The sequence below is a fragment of the Marmota monax genome, unplaced genomic scaffold (genome assembly GCF_021218885.2).
Source record: "Marmota monax isolate L192 unplaced genomic scaffold, Marmota_monax_Labrador192_F-V1.1 WCK01_AAM20220418_F8-fsc00076, whole genome shotgun sequence".
NCBI classification, from domain to species: domain Eukaryota; kingdom Metazoa; phylum Chordata; class Mammalia; order Rodentia; family Sciuridae; genus Marmota; species Marmota monax.
Genome location: NW_026692843.1, coordinates 4,033,770 through 4,053,611, shown reverse-complemented (window position 1 = coordinate 4,053,611; position 19,842 = coordinate 4,033,770). Strand labels below are relative to the sequence as shown.

The 19,842-nt window shown below is 54.5% G+C and overlaps 1 protein-coding gene across 2 annotated transcripts in view; it reads right to left on the bottom strand.

Annotated features, from left to right (window-relative positions):
• The window catches only part of Dock1 (dedicator of cytokinesis 1), a 446,698-nt gene extending 429,819 nt beyond the window's left edge, over window positions 1-16,879 (bottom strand). For both annotated transcript variants that reach the window (XM_046448858.2, XM_046448859.2), the window contains exon 1: window positions 16,727-16,879. In XM_046448858.2, the coding sequence (XP_046304814.1) occupies window positions 16,727-16,772 (46 nt within the window). In that variant the 5' untranslated portion in view covers window positions 16,773-16,879. The remainder of the gene's footprint in view (window positions 1-16,726) is intronic.
• Between the last annotated feature and the right edge of the window lie 2,963 nt (window positions 16,880-19,842).

The following is a 19,842-nucleotide window of genomic DNA, read 5'->3' as shown; positions in this document are numbered from 1 at the left end:
GGGCCCACTCCACTCCCATTCGGCCCACGGTGCTTCCTTGTGCTCTGCTCAGGCCTGGCCACTTCTGCTTCCCTTGCATCCTCATCATGCCCCCAGGTTCACCAGGAGCCCCGTCGAGGAAGGCACCCAGGTAGCCCACCACCCACATGGAGCCCTGACCCCTTCTTGGGCTGGAGAACAAACCCCCTGCATCCCCAGGCTTGCAGGGTGACCCTGGTCAGTCCACTCCACCCTGGGCTATGCCAGAGAAATCCACTGATGCCTAACATGTCCTGTGTGGACATTCAATCCTCAGGACGACAGGCAGGGGTGGCAATTACCACCACCCTCAGTCTACAGATGAGTAAACCAAGGCGCGGAGTTGAAGTAAATTTCAAAAAATTACACAACCATAGAGGAGCAAAGCCAGGTTCATCAGCCCAACTGCAGACGGCCTCTGAGCCCTCTGGAGTGCAGACCCATGACCGCCAGCCATAATAGCACCTAGCGACAGGAGAATCGGCTCAATACGCATCACCTTGCAGGACTTCCACCTGCACCTGGTGGCTCCGCAGGGCTGGACACCTGGTCTCCTGCCAGACAAGACTGGCTCCACGTCTAGAGCACGCTGTTCCCTGAACTGAGAAGCTGTCCTCAAGCAAGCCGTGACAAGGCCTCCAGTGAGGACACCCACAGCCAGGCCTCTGAAAGCGTCCTGACCAGACACCCCGTCACACCAGGCTGGCCTCCACAGCTCAGAGTGACCGGGCATGATGTTCGCGCCCAATGGCCACCCCAGATGCAAGAAGAACATGGTTCTCCTTCGCTCCTGGTCAGCTGGGAGCTGGAGACTTAATAATGTTGGACGAGACCACAACTCCAGCAGCACAAGGGCTCTGGGGACACAGCTCTTGGCAGTGGGTCACACTTGACCCAGGGTGCAGCCTGACACCACCTCCGTCCTCCACGAGCCTCTCCCTGGGAGGCCGCAGTCTTTCCCTCACTGCAGGCTCTGTCCCGAATCAGGGGGGCGTCTTCACATCTCCTTCTCCTGCTGCCTCGACTTCGCCAACACTCTGTGCGGCCTCATTTCTGTGCCTTGGACACGCGGTTCCCTCCACGGAGCACACATCTCCCTCCCCGGACCTGCTCTCTGCCCCTCAGCCACCGGCCCTGGCCCCAAATGCACCTAGCCTTGACAGTGGGCACCCAGACGGTGTCACCATGTGGGCAGCTCTGACTTGGTGCCTGCTGGAGGAACCTGCGAAGGACGGGAGGAAGACAGGAACTCTGTGGCGGGAAGGGAGCAGATCATGGAGTCCGCGGCAGAAAGGTAATGCGCCCGAGGAACCGCGCCTGTAGTCTCCAGGCCCCCTGGCAGGCATGGCCCCACGTGACTTTCTGCTCCCTCAAGTTCTGCTCAGCACACATCAAATCTGCACTGAAAGGAAACACAGGGGAACCTGCCGACTCTGTCACACACCTGGCACCAGGTCACCACCTGACTCTCTAGACAGCTTCCTTCTGAATGGATCAGGCCAAAGACCAACGGAGCCCCCAAGCCTCAGTTACCTCACCAACAGAGAAGGTGACGAGACACAGAGGGGAGGGGAGGGAGGGACGCAGGGTGGAGACGCTCCTTCCAAGTGGCCACTCCCTGCTGGTTTCTCCACTGCGTTCCCACCTAACCCTCCAAATCAGCGTCCTATGGCTGCTTTAACTAAGTGCCACAAATTTGGTGGCACAACAGAAACTTGTGCTCTCACAATGGTTGGAGGCCAGAGATCCAAGCCAGCAGGGTCTTGCTCCTTCCAAAGCCTCTGGGAGAGGAGCCTCCCTGCCTGGTCCAAAGGTCTCTCCTCCTTTAGGATTAAACCTCCTATAGGATTAAAGACCCAGCACAGCTCAAGTGCGACCTCTCCATACCTCATGGCAAGGACCCTACGGTCACTAAACCCTGAGACACTCAGTTAGGACTCCAACCTCAGCCCACCTCACCCTTTCTACACCACATTTATTAAAAGATGCAGCCAGCAGGCTGCAATTGGCAGTGTTTCCCTTAAGTTGGTGCATAAATACATGCAGATTCTGCTGGGATATGGTTTTCAAAGTTCAATTTCTTTTCTTTTGTCTATTTTTCCTGGAAATCTCAATTGAGACTGAAGTGTTTAGTAGTTTAGAACTGAGAACAAGCATCAGGTCATTGGGATGGAACCACAGTGACTCTACCTGACACCTCTCTAACAGTCTTTGGCTTTGCTTTGTTTTGTTTTGCTTTGTTTTTCTTTGTTTTAACAGAAGACAAAAAAACACTTGGCTTGTCCTGGGGGTGGATTCTGGCTGAGCTGTGGAGGGTGCATCCCATGCTCTGGGCAGTCGCTAGGCACCTCACAGGGCCAAACGCTCCCCTGGCATCGCATCACTCCTCTCCTCAGAACCGGAATTGGATACTCCTCATTCCCATTTTATACATGTGCAAACTGAGGCTCAGAGAGGTTAACTAATCAGAGTCAAACAGGAATTCAGGATTTAAACCAAGCCAAGTGCCTCCCCAAGGGCTCAGCTTCTGGATCTCAGGGCTGGAAGCTTCTCCTGGTGACCTGGTCCAAGCCCCGCACTACCTATCATACACAACAGGCCAATTCCACGTCACACCACACCATAAGAGCCTGTGGAGATCTCCACCTTCCCATTCCCACCAAGAACAGTAACCTAGACTCCAGTTGCTCGGAGTCAGCCCTGGACTCACTCAGTTCAGTCCCCAAATCAGCCCTGGCAATGCCCCTCAATAGTCCTGCAGACCCTCTTGCTGGCCAGGCCACCAATGATTTTGCAGCCATTGATTTAAGATCACCGCAGCACTTCATTCCAAGTCACAGCACCCGGCCCCCAGATGCCCTCAGTTTCTGACGAAGGCAAGCCCCAGAGCCAAGTGGGCATCTGCCCATGGCCACCCAGGGTTCCCTGGGCTCTCAGGGACCCCCCTCCACCCAGCAGAGTGCATTAAGGCCTCGGCTTAGAATCATCCTCTAGCACCTGACACCCCTGACATTCCAGTACTCCTCCTCCTCCTGTCCTCTCCAGAAAGGAGGAACCAGAGCCTCAGAGGGGTTGAAACAGGCCAAGATGTGACTTCATCTGGGTCTCAGCTGCACCCCACGGTCTAAGATTCACTTGCACCTACCTTCCTATGTCACATGCAGTGTCCTTGCATGCATTCCAAGACCCCAGTGGACACCTGAACCCAGGCAGCACCAGAGCCCAGACAGACTGAGTGTTCCCCACACGTATGCACCTACACAAAAGTTCAGTTCGTAAATTAGGAACAGTAAGAGACTAACAACAAGAGGACACACTAATAGAACAATTATAATAATATTCTGTAAGTTGCACAAAATTTTTAATTGTTTCTGGAAATTCCCATTTAATATTTTCAGACTTCAGCTGATCACAGATACTGAATCCACAGAAAGAAAAACCTTGGTAAGGGGGGGAACTGTACTCTGCACATGTGTGTATGTACTTAGAAACACCCAGAATAACCCCAGCTACAGGAGGCTGAGGCAGAAGGATCACAAGTTCAAGGCCAGATGGGGCAATGTAGTAAGACCCTGTCTGTAAACCTAAAAACATAAAAAGGGCTGGGGATGTAGCTCAGGGGCAGAGCACCCCTGGGTTCAATCCCCAGGGTGGCACACTGCAAAAACAAAAAGAAGAAAAAATGTACCAGGATACCCTGGGTGGGACTAAAAGGCATCAGGGGTGCATGGACACTTGCAGTGGGACTGGGGACAGCCAGGGCTCCTCCCGGCTCTGTGTCTGTGCATGAAGTACGTTGGGACAGAAGCCTGTGGCCAATTCCCAGCCAGGCAGGCAGGCTACACCAAACACGGAAAGAAAGGCTCAATGCCACCACTCCATTTCTCAGGGCTGGTGACACATTCCCAACCCTCAATGACTCTGCAGAGGTCACTGGCAGGAGCAAGAAGCCCATGAAAAGGCTGGTTAAAAACAGAAGAGGCTGCCACATCCAGAGAGAACCTGCCAGGCCGTCAGCAGGTGAAAGGCAGCGCCGGGGAGCAGCACTGCCGCCGTGCCGGGGCCACCGCGATTATTCACACTCCGTCCTTAAGAAACGCTGTCACCCAATCCTTCATCTCCAGGGCCTCAGATCCTTCACTCTGAAGGCTCATTCCACGTTAATCCCACCGTAAGTTGCCGCCGATAACTCTCAGAGATGGAAGGGGAAATGGTGCAGACCACGTTTCCCAGCCCTGGACCACATCTGGTCGCCCTGGTAACTGCCAGTCAGAGGAAAACTGCCAAATGGGCACTTTATCTTCTGTTCATCTGGAAGCAACGGGTGAAGAGGCGGGAATCCCAAGGATCTGGGTTTCTGTTCATGGGTATTTTGAACCTTCCACCACCCTGTCACCACCCACCCCAGCCCCGGCACTACTGGAGCTCTCGCCCTCCTGAAGGCCCTGGACAGTCAGCCGCAGGGACGGTACAACCCCACCACCCGGCCCACCCTGCCCACCAGAAGGCTGAGCTCCCCGTGAGCCCCAAACCAGGGCTCCCCCTCCCTCACCTATGCCTCTCCACGCATGGTGGGCTAGTCTGCTCGGGCTACTGATGACAAAATGCCTAAGCCCGGTGTCTTAAAAGCAACAGAAATTCATTTCTCCCAGTTCTGGGGCTGGAAGTCCAAGCCTGAGGTGTGGACAGTCAGTCCTGGTGAGGCCCATTCCCTGGCTCACGGTGGAGCTTTCCTGCCAATAAGGGCACCAGCCCCTCAGACCGCCTCACCTCTGACCTGCCTATCGCTTCTCACCACCACCTTGGTGACGGGGTCTCACTGCGTGAACCTGAGAGGACACAGCACTTGTTCTGAAAGCCGGGTCATCTGGAGAAGGCCTTTCTTCATGTTTGCACCTTTCATATTGCTTGTATTTTTTTAACAACTACCACATACTATTATTACAAACACAGTAGCCATTATGCTAAAACTAAAGGACCCCAGCTCTAAGCCAAGGCCCAGCAACCGTGGCCTGCAGGACAGATCAGGCCCCGAGCTTGGCTTTATGCTGCCCATAAGCTAAGAAGGCTTTTTGGCTTCATTGTGAATTGAGGCAAAACTCATATAATATAAAATTAACCATTTTAAAGTGTATAACTCAAAAAATAAATCAAGTGTATAACATCAGAGTCACTTATTGTTCAGTTGGTTTGTAATGTTGCACAGCCTCATCCCCACCTGATTCTGAAGCACTATCATTACCTCTAAAGGGAAGCCCACGGCATTAAGCCCCCACCCGCAGCCCCTCCTCTACCACTCCCCACTCACCTGTTCCTGGTCTATGCACCTGCCTCTTCTGCACAATTCACATACAAGAATCTTACAGTAGGTCCTTTCATGACAGGCTTCTTCCCCATAGCCTAACGTCCCCCAGGTCCATCCATGCCACCGCAGGTGAGAACCTCATTCCTTCTTGTGGCTGAGGGACAGTCCATTGTGTGGACACACCACCTTCTGCTACCCACACACCAGCTACTGGACATTTGGACTGCCTCCACCTTTTCGGTATCATGAATCGTGTTGTACATTTGGGCACAACTGTTTCTATGAGTGGTCATTCATTCTTTGGGGATATTCCTAGGAGCAGAATCATTACATCACATGGTAGTGCCATGTTTAACTTTTTCAGAAACTGACAAACTGTTTTCTGGCTTTTACATTTTTAAACGGTACCATTTTCTTAAGTGCTCATACAAATATAAGGAGCATCTCAATTTCGCCCCTGCAAGGTCCAGATTACTGGTCATCTGGGACTGGACAGAAAAGTGCACAATCTCTTTCTCTGAACAGAACCTTCTCCTGCCCCTTCAGCTGTCAACGCTTTACAATTACAAAGCACTCAAGCATATATTAATTCCTTTTATTTCTTTAGCTTTTTATCACATTTGGTGGGTAGGGAAAGCTGGAGGCTGAGTCTGCAGGTGATCAGAGACCTGAAGGCTCTTCAGAGCCTCGCTGAGGCCCTGGAGCGGCTGAGAGCTGGAGCCAGGACTGGACCCACCGTCTCCCTCCACAGATTCGGGCTTCCTTCCACTCTCCAGCCAAGAGGTCAGTGCAGCACAAGTGGACCAACCAAGTGTCCACCTTATTAACAGGCTTTACGAAGGCCTCGCGTCAACACCGGGGGTGGAGAAAACTTAAGGAAGATTCTAGGACCAATAAAGTCCATCTTCACGCTGAGATGAAATCTGGGCCTCACCTTCCTGTGTAAGGTGTGCAGGGACCACACCGGGTAAAGGGGAGAATGCACAACTCAACCTTGGCACTGTCTGGCAGAGGAAGCCACCAACTGCTCCCAGGGGCTGTATGACACAAGCCATGGAACTGCAAGGAGCAGCACAGGAGGGGCCCCTTGCCCGGCTTGGGTGGGACAAGACCTGAGCCTGGACAAGCTATGGGGGTAGAGATCAAGGGCTCTCCGGGCAGTCAGAAAAGCATCTGCAAATGCACTGTGGCCAGCCAGAAGGTATGGCATTGAGCTCCTCAGAGCCACGTGGTTAATGGCCTCAGGGCCCTATGATGTCCTAGAAACAGGGGCCACCAGCCAAGCCCCCTTCCTCCTGTCCACAGGATGCCCCCATGTGGTGCCCCCACCAGACTGGTCTTCACAGCAAACCCCCAAGAAGAATCTGAAGAAGCACGGCAGCCTGTCGTGGTGCCAGAGGCCGGAGACGCACCCCTGCCTTTGAAAAATGGGCAGCTAAACACACATGACGTTAGAAGGACTTGAAATAGATCTTGCAAAGCTAATAGAAGTGCAGCAATTTGGAAGAAAAATAATCACATTTCCCTCCTGCTAAATCATTATTTGCCCCTGGTAAAGTCAATTATGTTAAAGAAAATAAGGTATTATTTTAGAAAAATAAAAAAAGAGGTTTGCTAAGTGCCTTTATTCCAGCAAAGACTCCCAGAGTGACAGCTGAGTCCCTGTACGCAGGAGGGTCTCCAGCAGCCTGAAAGAACTCTTCAGGGAACGCTGGCCTGCTTAACAGAGTCCCCCAGGGACTGCCACATCCTCCCTGGGACCTCTACCCAAGCCCCGCCTTGTCTCTTGGGGGAAAACAAAGTCAGCTCCTAAGAACCATAGCTAGCGAGGAGCCAGGCCAGAGGGCCCAAACTCCCTCTCGGCCTCCTTTCCTCCTTCTCCAAGTCCCCTCTGCCCCTTCATTCAGGCTTCTAACTTTTCTTCCCCAAAACAGGCAGTGCCCCCCTCAGGAGGACTGGGCTGAGGAATGTTTTTACTTCACAGTGGTGCAAGTGAAGGACACTCGATAGACATCATGCTGCTAATTTGCAATCTGGACCTCTTCTGGGGGCTAGCAGTATGTGGTCCAATCCCCACGGTGATGCTGGGCAGTGGCAGGGAGCCGCAGCTCCAGGGGACCCCGCGATAATGAGGGTGAGCAACAGACGCTTCGCTCCAGACACGTGCTACTGGGCGAGGTGCTGGGAGGGCCGGAGCACTCAAGAGCCTTTTTGACTCAACAGAATTTTCAACTTGCACTAGATTTATCAGGGTGTCACACTTTCATAAGGGGCCTTGGTACCCAGAAGAGGCCTTGCTGCCAATATCGCAGCAATGAGAGTAAACGGCACCTGAGTGATTAGTGGAAGCCACCTAGGGAACACCTGGCAATGTCTGAGACATTTCAGGTTGTCCCAACTAGAGGGGGAAAGTGCTACTGGGATCCACTGAGCATATGCTGTCGAGAATTCTATAAGGCCAGGACAGCTCCCCGCGACAAAAAATTATCCAGACCAGAATGTCAATCATGCCAAGTTTGAAAACCCTACTTGACGTGAAGTAGCTCACTTAACCCTCCCACGATCCTTACTGGACAAGAGCGCAACCTACTCCACAGCAGGGCTGAGCACACACCAGGAGATGGGGCCATGCGAGCCCAGGCTGTGGGATCTGGGAGCAGTCCCCCATGCACCCTGCCTACCACAAGGTGGAAGTCCCTTCTTTGTTTGGTGACATTGAATATTCACACTTTGCAAGAGCACAGCTACCGATGGGCAGAGCGGGGACCCTCCCATGGAGGTCAAGGGCATCCTGCAGCAGCCATGAGCCCCTAACAGCTCTGCCCCATGCAGGAGAACTCAGGCCAGGGCCACAGAATCCCACCCCAGAATCTGCTTGAGGGTCCCCTGGCTAAAGAAGCCAGGAAGGGCAAAGCACAGCTCCGTGCGCTCTGGGGTCTGCAGGCCTCCCTCCACCTGCTCCTGTCCTGGTGCCCTCTGCTCTCTGACCCTCTCCCTACCCGCTCCTCACTCCTCCTGCCTTGGACTCCCAGGCCTGGGGACTGGCTTAGGGATAAAAACTGGTAAGAGATCCACAGTTCACTGTCTACAACCCGAAAATCCCACTAGCCTAACGAGAATTCACTTGATGGCCAAGCCTTGGCCTCCGCCGAGGGCTGAGGACGGCTGTGCATGTCCCCTGGCCCAGGGAAGCAGCAGCCTCATGTCTGTAAGGCTCTGGGTGTCCACCAGACCCGCGGGGCTGCACGGCTAGCTCGGTCTCTCTCACTGTGACAAGCCAGAATCCTGACATGCTGCTGGCCTCAAGTTTCAGAAAGGAATGGAGAGCTGTGCCACGAGGGCAGCTCTGGGCCACCAATGCCCGAGAACGGAGCCGCATGCAACCAGGGAGGCAGGAGGGGAGCAGCTTTCCAACGTTCTTTCATTTCTCTGTGGTTTAAAACTACACGTGTACAACTCGGGCTGGGACATACACCCCCAAGGCCAGTCTCTCCGCACCTGGGTACAGCGGCCAGGCTGGCGGCTTATACAGAATAGTCACCTGCTCACGAGTACTCAATTACTAGACAGCTTCCCTCACGATAAAAAGTTACAAAGTTGTGGGGAAAGTAAAGCTCACGATGCCCTTCCAATTAAAACAATCATCACGAATCACCTATTTTCTCTGTAGTAAGTTCATGTAGTACTTTAGCCTGCACACGGGATGTTGGTGAGTGCTCCCCAGCCAGCTCCTTGCATGTGCCACTGGCCCGCCTGGGCACAGGGAGGGGTGGGCACTGGTGCTCCCACCTGTCCTGTCTCTGGTGAGGGTCCTGAGGCTCTCGGAGCAGCGAGGGGAGCAGCTGGCCTGGGCTCCCATCCAGTGCTCCCTGCCCACACCATAAGGCCCCCAGCTTTAGGTCCCACAGGCGAATGTCACCACCCTCCCTGCACCAGCCTCCTCATAAAGACAAGGGCTGTTTCAGAATGTAAGGATTCCACTCTGGGAAGAGGCAAACCACACCAAGGAAGGAGACCCGGCTCTCATTTGCAGCCGCCTTCAGAGGTCAGAAGAATCCAACAGCCACGGGAATGGGGTCCAGGTGTGTAGACGCTTTTGGGTGGTTAGATTAGGATCTGCCAGGTCAATGCGGAGAAGACTCCCCACACCCAAAGACCACTTGAAACCTGCAGGACAAAAGTCGCAGAGCACACACGGAGGGGAAAGGCTGCACTGTACCATCTCCCAACTTGTGGGGACGGGGACCTCTGTTCTGCGAGTGACTTTCAGGGATGAAAAGGTAAGAAGATTAAAGCCTCTGTGCTCGATACCAATAATGCTAACGGGTCCATCCCACATGCTTCCTGATAACGGGAAACACAAGACAGGACAGGTGGGGGAGACCACCTGGTCCACGCTCTCCTCTTTCTGCAGAGCATGCCGGGCCACAACACTCCTGGGCCCCACGTGCTGAAGGTCTGGCCAGGGACTGAGGTCCAGGCAGAGGCTCATGAGCCCAAGGAACAGCCACCACATCATCCCCAGCCAGGAAGAAAAACTGCTATGTGCCAAGGACAAAAGAAGCCGGATCCCTGAATAGCCTGGCAGAACAGAGCCTGCGCCCTGCCTCCTTCCCCTCCCCGCCCTCTTGGATCATGACACCAACAAAAAACAAACTTTTATTGTAGAAAGCCAGGAAAATACTGGGCTTTTTGTTACAGCAGCTAGCCAACCCTAATTCAGGAAGGAAATCACTTTGCTACATTTATATATAAAAGTTCACCTTGTGTATCCAATTAAGTTCTATCACTCAAAATGGCATAGAAATTCTGCACCACACTGCAGAGCAAAGAGCAGCAGATCACGGCTCTCAACAACTCCAGACAGCAGCTGCACCAGGAGAGAGACTGTGCAGCATTTCTGTTGAGAGATTTATCCAGGGAGCCTTCAGACCTCTGCCTTCACCTTGCCCTGCAATTAGAACTGCAGCCCTGACCCGACCTCAGAGCTGGTGTTAGAATTCTAGGGAGCTGTCAATCTTCACTCCTCCTGCAGCAGGCAGAGGCTTCAGAAGCAACAGGCTGCCACTTACAAGCCATCAGCAAAGGATGGGCTCAGCCCTGATCAGGCTCAGACCAGGGGCCAGGTGTGTGCTGGGTCACCTCTCTTAATCCTCAGAACTGCCCACAGAGGTTGGAATTGTCACCAGTTTTACAGGGGATAAAATGGCTTAAAGTTAATAACTTGCCCAAGGTCACTTGGCTAATAAGAGATGAAGTCGGAATCAGAACTCGGATCTCTCAACTCCAAAACTGAGACCTTTTGACAGAACAAACCATATGCTAAGAGAAAGCACCTTTGTCCCCTCAAGGTGCCCAAATGAAAATTTAACAAGCTGACAGACATCAGCTGGGGTGCAACCATCTGCCTTTTGAAGGCAGGGTATGCCTTGTGTGTGCCCAGCTCCCCTCCCGCAGGCAAGAGTGGATGCCTGCCAGCCAAGCCAACAGCGCCTGAAAGGATCAACAAGCCCTGCATCATTTATTTGTCACAAGTCAGGCCCCTCCCCTGCCCCTTAACTCCCCAAATTCAAGTGTTCTTATGACTCTTCCAGGCCACTAAGGGCATACACAGTGTGACAGGGAGAGGAGCCAGCTCCCTGCATCCCCAAGCTGACAGAGCCCCTGAGTTGCAGGGCGGCCCCATATGTCAGGAGGCATGCAACACGGGCTCCTACGGCCACCTGCCAGCACTGGTAGATGGGCTCCCAGAATCCGAGGGAGCCCGGCCACCCCCCATGCTACAAAAACAGAAAAGCCAAGAAAGTGGAAATAAACCCAAGCTGGGCTTGTCAACAAGGAGCACTGGGTGCAGCTAAAGCACAGACAGGAGCCGTTCCTACAGTGCCAGCGGCCAGCCGGAGAGACGCGCAACTTCCTCTTGGCTCTCAGACTACCTGGCCGTATTGTCCTGTCACCAACTTGATAACAAGGAGTTTCCAGGTCTGAACACAGAAACAAATTAGACTCGAGTAAAGGAGTGGCTTAGACTGGGAGCCGCGCTCCTTAGCTCCCAGGGTCCCCATAGCACCCTCACAAGGAAGAACAAAACCCAGACTAGCCAAGACGGAGGGCATCTTCAGATGAAAACCCTTCTGTCATACCCTGTCTCAGCTGAGTGTGAGCCCCAGATCCCATGCTAGCCTACTCAGCTCAGGGTTGCAGTCACTTAGAATGCAACCGGGGGTCCTCAAAGGGTGGTCAAGTTCAAATGAGGTCTTCAAGGTGGGGCCTAACCCAATACCACCAGTGTCCTTGTAAGGGAAGGAGGGCAGGACCCAGATATTCACAAAAGGAGGCAGGAGAAGATGACCCTCTGGTAGCCAAGCAGAGAGAATGCCCCACCATCCCACCATCGTTCATGCCCCACCAACGTGTATGGTGATGGTGGCCCACAGACTAACACACCTTTTCACACTGACTTTAATGACGGTCCTCCCCCTTCCCAAGTGCTTCCCCTACATTCATGAAGCAACCTCACAAACAATGCCACAGCTACACCAGTTCCTGGACCCTCCCATCGACCCCCGGGTCAACCCCCCCATTGGCAAGCCAAGCATTCCACTCCCTTTGGGAAGAGGTGGAAACTAGGCCAGAGAGCTTCAAAGACTAGCCCAATTCAGGTGACACCCAAACTCTGGCCCCTCCCTGGCCACCTCCCAGCTGGCTTCCTCTCTCAAGCCCTCCCCAATACCCTGAGGCCATTTGAAAGGCAGCAGATGATGGGATGGAGGTGTTGTGAAGAGTGCTGGCCCTGCCCACTCTGCCTCCCCTCCTGGCCTCCTCAACCTGGATGCAGAGCCCTTCCCCAAGGAAGGACAAGACCCCACCACGTGGCCTCCAGAGAACTGCACTGAGCAAAAAGCCAGTCCCCCCCCCAAGGTGGCACGCTGCATAACTCCATTAACAGGCTTTCCTGAAATGACAAAAGTATAGAAACAGAGAAGAGATTTGGGGAGGGGTGCGTAGGGGAGGTGGGCACAGTCACGAAAGGGTAGCCAGGATCCTGGTTCTAAGACTGTCCCTCAGTTTCGTAGGATATGAACTTGTTGGAAATTGATAATGGGTACATGGCTCCATCGTTCTCACAACTGCATGTGGTGCTAAGAGCTTGAAAATACAAGCTTAATAAAAGGAAAAGAAGGAGAGAGGGTGGGTGGGTAGGCACTGCACAGGCCAAAGAGGCAATCCTGCTCTTCCTTCCACTGTCAGAACCCAGAGGTGACATGTAAGAAAAAGAAGGACTTGCACACCCTAAGACAATCCTGATCAGACACCCAAGATCCTGGAAAAACACTGACACAACAATAAATTTAAAACTTTTATGTTTCCAGACTAAAATCAAGTTTGTGGAAATAGAACATGCCTTAATTTGATTTTTCTGAAACTCTAGTGAATGGAGATGCCTGCATATCAATTTGTTTATGATTAAATCTAATTTCTTTCCCAAAGTAGCAGCTTGCTTGCTACTGTAGATAACAGAAACAATCTCTCTGGCACTTCCAAATTTCTTCTGGCATTACACTATCCCTAACAACGATCAGTGATCATCACTCAGCCACCGTGACCACAGACACATCATGCTCCCCACACAGAGCAGACAGATGTGACTTCCCCCCAATCCAGGGGCAAAACACACATTAGGAAATCAACTTTCGAAGGAAATCACTTTACCAGCCACTGTGATGGCTAAATCCAAACAGGAAGTCACTGGCTACTATACTGCTAAACTCTGTGCTTTATTAAATTAAAAAAAAAAAATTAGTGAAAGTGTTGCTTTCATTGAGTAGTTGGCACATCTCAAGCACGGGCTCTGCCACCCTATCTCACTTGAGTCCTCCCCAGTCTGGAGTAGGCAGACTTAGATCCACTTCACAGATGAGCAACCGCAGGTGAAGGAAGGGCGAACAATTTGCTCAGGGGTTGCAGAATGAGTAAATGCCAGGACTTCACCACGACTGTGGTACTGAGGCCCCGTCCCCTGCTGGAGAGCTTACTTGGAAGAGGCCAGATGACAAACACTGGGTTCATTATCTCCAATCAACCTAATAACGGAGCTCAAGGGCAGCAGAGATCCTACCCAGGCTGCCCTCCTCCCTTCTGCCTCTGTCCTCCGCTGCTGCCTTACAAAGTACCACAAGCTGAGCAGCCCAAGATCACACTTCCGCAGGTCAGATGCCCAGGGGCTCAGGCTCCAGGTCCCAAATCCAGGCCCTGGCCAGCAGCTCTTATCAGGAGGCACTGGGAGGAGTTATTTCCAAGCTCATTCAAGGTGCTGGCCGAATCCATTCTTTGTGATTGGACTGAGGTCCCATTTCCTGGCTGGTGGTCAGCCAGGGGCCACCCTCAGCTCCTGAGGCCTCCTTCCGGTCCTTGCAAGTGAGTCCCTACATCTGAGAGCAGCAACTGCCCCCTCCAAGGCATCCCAGGCTTGGAGTCTCACTGCCCCTCCTGTAGCAATCCTCCACTCACTCCCTCTCCATGACCACCCAGCCAAGGACCCTGGGGCTTGTGAAGGGCCAGGATGGTCTCTCCCCATCCAAAGCTGAAACCTTGATCACATCCACAGAGACCATTTTGCCATGTATCAGATCATATTGAGGGTCTAGAAGTTGCGGACATCTGTAGAGCCATTATCCTGCCTTCCATACCCTCTCTGTGCTCAGGTGTACCTCCAGTACATTCTGTATCTATTCATTTAATCTAAGGAAGAGGATTCAGAAGAACTTCATCTTACTGGTATCAGAACATGCAACCCTGCTGAGCTACGAGGTGATGGAAAAACATCATCTGACCCACCCCTCAGTGTGACAGCCACGACAAGGTTTATGCTTGCATTAATAAGCCAGGTCCCTAAACATGGCCGGCCACACTCAGACCCAAGGTGGAGGAGGGGCAGAGTCAGCAGGTAAGTTTCAGCCCCCCCCCCTCCCCCCCCCCCGGGATAAATCCGCCCAGCTTTTCTTGCTGGAGCCACAAATCTGGGGTATTTACTTTTTTCTCAATTTTACAAAACAAATAAATAACTGAAGTGTCTCATTTGCAAACAATGCTCCTACCAGATTCCAAGTACTTGCAAACAATGAGCTGTGATTCATGTTTCCAAATGAGATGGAGTTTTATCATTTTCTTTCCCCTCGTGATTCATTCATGGGCCAAGTGGCCTAAGTGGAAGCATGGCCCACCCACCAGAGCCCCAGGAGGGAAACACAGCCCCGTTGTTAGGCTCCCAAAAAGAAATGCAGAGGTTGCTAACTCATTCTCCCTTAGACACCTATTGAGAACAGATCCCTGCATCTCAGGGCCAACACCCTTCCCACCTGCACCTGTCCTGAGAACCAACACATGAACTCCCATGCGAGAGGGAGCCTGGAAAGAATCCAGGGATGCCTTCCGTCCATGGGCTGATCCTCAGCTCCCACCCTCCCCGGCAGGCGCTGATCCTAAAAGTCTTCCAGAGGCTGTCTTGTTACTCCCAACCAGCTCAGCTGGTTTATGTCCCCACTCTGGTGAAGGGAAACACAAACCCACCCTCTCCTCCACTGGACAGTCATTCACATTCCTTGCTAGAATTTCCGGGCAACATCTCATATACTTTTCTCTTGGGGAACTTTCCAATGCAGGGTTTTCTTAAAATCAAGGTGTGAGCGAGAGGTGTGATGTTAGAAGCCTCAACCCCGAGTGCTGGAGGATCTTCTGGAAGGCATGTGACTTAACTGGGAAGGGCACAGCCAGGTTCTGGTCCACTGCTGGTCTAATCCGGGAGTGCTCCCCTGGGTCTTCTCTAGATGGTCAAGACACACTACAGGGTGCTCACCAACACCACCCAGGTTGCCCCCAGAGATCACAGAGAATACCAAGGTTTCTTTCAAAATGTGATGTCCCAAAGAGAAGGCCCTGCCTGCCCCATGAGCACAGGACATGTTGGCAGATAGAGCATAGCAGGAGTGAGTGTGAACACCCAGGGACTAGGGTTCCAGTCCAGAACCTGTGGAGTACGAGTACTGGTGGTGTAAGGCAGGGCAAGCAATCCCCACAGCAGGACTGTCACCACAACCTGAAGCTCTCTCAGTTGGACTCTCCATCTCAAACCTCCTCCCTTATATGCAGACTGAGAGGGCCCAGGTTGCTGGTTACACCTTGGTCCATGCCGAAACCCTAGCTCCTGAGCGCACCTTCGGGATGACTATGCCTCAGTTCTAAAGCAAGGAGACCCCACAAACCCCAAAGGCAGAACAAGCTGCCAGTGGGCCCAGAGGGGACAAAGGTTTTCCCAGGACTGTTCCATGGCCACCACCTAGGGTCACCTAACAGAAACACCTGGAGTTCAAAGAAAGGAGCAAGCCCTGAGAACAAGGGCAGAGGAGCAAGGGTGGGTGGGAAGCCTTGAAGCAGCGTGCAGAGGGTGGGCAGAGGCTCCTGGGGCAGAGCTGCTGTGACAAGGCACCTTGGAGGGCACCCTGGACGGGAGGGCACCCTGGACCTGGACCAAAGGGCAAGCTCCCAAGGGGCCTGCATGTCAGGCTCATGTGGCCGGGTGAGGGAGCCAGGTAAGGACCCTGCGGGTGGTGTGGCAGGAGGCAAGGGAGACTGGAAGATCCCGGGATCCTTGGGAGCCGGGCGAGGCGCTGCACGAGGGGGCGAGCCGCGAGCGGGCAGGAACCCGCAGGCCTCGGCAGGCCTGGGGCAGCGCGGCGCGCAGGGCGCAGAACAGCAGGCTGGGGGGTCGGTTTGTTTTGCCACCGGGAAAGGCGCGCTCTCAGGAATGTGTACTCGGGTCGCAACACAAACTTGCAACCCGACTCCCTCCAACCGCCTCAGGAAACGACAAAGAAGAGCGGGGCAGAACCAGGTCCCCGCTCTCGCGAACCGGTCTCCAGCCCGAGGGTCGCCCCCTGGCCGGGACAGGACCACCCAACAGCACGCAGGGGCGATCCGCCAGCGCGGGCGGCGCGGCCCCTCCCCGCTGGGGAAGAAAAGTCTAAGTTTCGAGCGCGGAGACCTGAATCTGCCCATCGCGAGCCCCAGACGCCCAAGTTCGCCAAAGAGGCGGAGAAGCACGAAAACAATGACCCCGGTTCCCCGCGCGGGCCCAGCGCAGCGGAGCGGGAGTGGGGCAGCCCGGGCCCCTAGAAGCTCCGCCGCCGCGGCGCGGGGATCCGCTGTCGCGGGAGCCCGCGGGGAGCCGCGCGCCCACCCCCGCCCTGCGCGCCCCGGCGGACGGTCGCGGACCGGGGGCGCGGGCCGGGGAGCGGGCGGGACGCCCCGGGAGCGCCGCCTCCGCCCCGCCGCGGCCGGCAACAGGCTCCACGGCGCCGCCCGCCCGCCGCGGCCGGGAAGGGGGCGCGGGCCGGCGCTGCTCACCCACGCCGTATTTCTCCTCCCGCTTGGTGGGCACCCAGCGCGTCATGGTGCCGCGCGCCCCGCGCCGCCGGGAGCCGCCGCCGCTCGCGCAGGAAACTCCGCGCCTAGGCCGCCATTTTCCATCCCTCCGAGCCGCGACAGGATGGGGAGGAAAAAGTTTGCAGCGGAGGCGGTGTCATGTGGGACGGGGCGGGCGGAGCGTCGCGGGCCGGATGGGAAAGGCCGGGAGCGCCGGCGAGAGGCGGGACGGCCGCGGGCTGCACGCCCGCCCCGCTGGCCCCGATCGCCCGCCCGGCCCGCAGCCCCCAGCCCGTGGCCGCCGCGTGAGCATATGGGGCCCCGCGGGTGGCGACGTCTTGCTCTCCGCGGTTCCCCGCGTCCCCGCAGCCCTCTGGCCCATCTCGTCCATGACAGGGGCGCGCCCTCGGAGTGGGGGGCGAGCCTGCGGGGCACTGCGCGGCCGAGCCAGTCTGGGGCTGTGCTGGCCTTGGTGGAGAGCCCAGGAGCAGAACCCCGAGGGCCCCGGAGGGCCTTCCGGAGCACGGGGTCCATTCATTCGCGGGACTAGCTTGAAGTGAACGCCTGCCTCTGTGTCCAGTGCTAGGAGCTGCCTCTGTGTCCAGTGCTAGGAACGCCAGGCCGGCCAGCGACCAGGTCAGTGAGTGGGCAGGGACCTCCCAGGGAAGGAAGAGGGTGCTTCAAGCTCGGGCTTGAGCCCTGAATGAGGGGAGCAAGCCACCCGGAGGCCTCAGCCGCCCCCCACCCCACCCCCGGCCTGCTGAAGTGCCAAGAGAGGAAGTGGGAAGACAGCCAAGCCCAAGGGGCAGCAGGAGCCCCAGGATCCTCACGTCTTCGCTGCAGGAGAGCTGTCCTGGTGTTCCCCACGCCGAAGTGGACGCCTCCCGATCTCCAGGGAAAATGTTTACACACACCTATTTATTTTCACCAAAACCATAAAGAATTGGTTAAAGCCAGGCTGGGGCTGTAGCTCAGTGGTAGAGCACTTGCCTCTCAGGTGTGAGACCCTGGGTCCGACCCTCAACACCACAAAAAGATAAATAAATAAAGATTAAAAAAAGAAGAAGAAGAATAGGTTAAAGCCAAGAAAAGGAGGAAGCCGTGGCCTGGTGAAGGGCCTGGTGGGATGGGGTAGCCTGGTTTTGTGGAGAGTTCAAAGGGTGCCCTCTCCACCAAGCCCCCAGGAATCAGTGACGAGGCACAACCTCCAGGGATTGAGGAACAGGGTGTATGAAAGGCTCCCTGGGTGGGGACTGGTGACAGAGATGCCAGGGTGGGGAGTCGGCTCGGCCACCTGGCCACTGTAGAGAAAGCACATCACTGCCCAGCAGGGCCACCTGAGCCAGAGCAGTCAGCAGTCCACCCAGATGCAGCTCAAAGAAACATCTGGAATGGCCAGGAACCTTTGCCTGAGAAGGAACTTGCCGTCTGCAAGAGGATGACGTGGGAAGTGAGAGTTCTGGTAACTCAGCCACAGATTCGTAGAAAGCTCAGGACTGTTTTACTGATAAGGAACTTAACTCTGGCAGAGGGAAGCAGCCAGGGCTCACATGCCACTCAGCGTCACTCATCCACTTTGAGCCTTCTTTCTCTGGAAATCAGAGACTCAGGCGCTCAGACCCTGGGGGAGTAATCCAGTGACTCAAACCTTGGAAGGAGAAGCAGCTGTGAAGGTGCTAGACAGGAGAAGCAGATGCTCCCAGATGAATGGCACAGTGGCCTGACTTGCTTTTGATCAGGAAAGGCTTTCCTGAGAAAACTCCCTAAGCCCAGACTGAAGATAAACAAAAACCAGCTAGGTGAACTGGAGGAGGAACCACATGTGCAAAGGCCCTGGGGTGGGAAGACACACAAAGCCTTCAAGGAACTGAACCGCTGGTATGGATGAACATGGGGAACAACAGGAAATAACAGTGAGCTGGAGAGGGAGAGAACTTCTCTGTCTTACTAGGAGTTTGGAATTCTGCAGAGATAACCAGGAGGACAGATTTCAGTGACAATTAACATTCTCTTCTGTGCCCCCTTTCAATTCTGAACATGGCATGTTATTGTGAAAGACCTGAAACTCACACGCTCTGGGGAGGCCAGCCTTGCCGAGGCCTCCTGTTTCTGGCCATCTGCCTGATTCTAAACCTGAGGTGCTCATTCTCTTACATCTCCTACACATAAACCAGAAGCAGTCACACCAGCTTCACAATCACCAAGGACCTCAGAGGGCACGGCTGCATGTCGGCAGCCTACCTAGGGCCGGACCCTCCCTCCGGGTCGGTATGGTGAAGAAAGGGCTCACATTTCTCAACAGTTGCTACTTTCACTCTGATATAAATATATTATAAATCAGGATTTTAAAACTCGAGGTGACCGTGGACCCTGTAGGTGAGACAGTGTGCTCTGGCCCCACGATGGCCGTGTGTGCCCAGGTATGGCTGGGACGTCGTGGCTGGGACGTCGTGCCTGCGGCTGCAGCCCAGAAGCTCTGAGGAGATCCGCTGGTGTCCCCTGCCTGGCTTGGGCAGTGTCTCATCTTGCAGCTTTAAACTTGGGTCCGTGATTCTGACTGCCTGGCCTGTGGTTGTATGAGATCAGGACTGGCCCACCAGTTGTGGCCAGTGGGCATTCTGAACTCCTGGGTTGACCTGACCAGGGTGCAGGTCTCAACCACACCTGCTCGGCACTGCGCCTATGCCAGCTGCCTCCAAGGACCTCAAGGCTCCTAGAGCCAGAGAGAGCCAGTCTGAATCTTGTGCAACCTCAGGGTCACAAGCCGAACACACACCACCCGAGAACGCTGGGGCTACAGTGACCCAGTCCTAACCATCAGTGTAAATTCAGACTAGTGACCCCTCACAATGTATGGCAGAATCAATCATGTCACAATATTACTGTAGTTTTAAATCTTGACAGGTTTTTACTTGAAATATTTTTATACCTTCACCATGTGCAAACTCAGGAGGTAAATGGAGCAAAAGCTTCTCCTGGTGAAATAACCAGCACCAGGATTCAGGGGCCCTGTTGAGGGAGCAGATGAGAACCAGGCAGGGTGTGAGGATTTTGTGCACAGAGGGGCTGGAGCAGATTGCTTGTCATCTGATATCTGC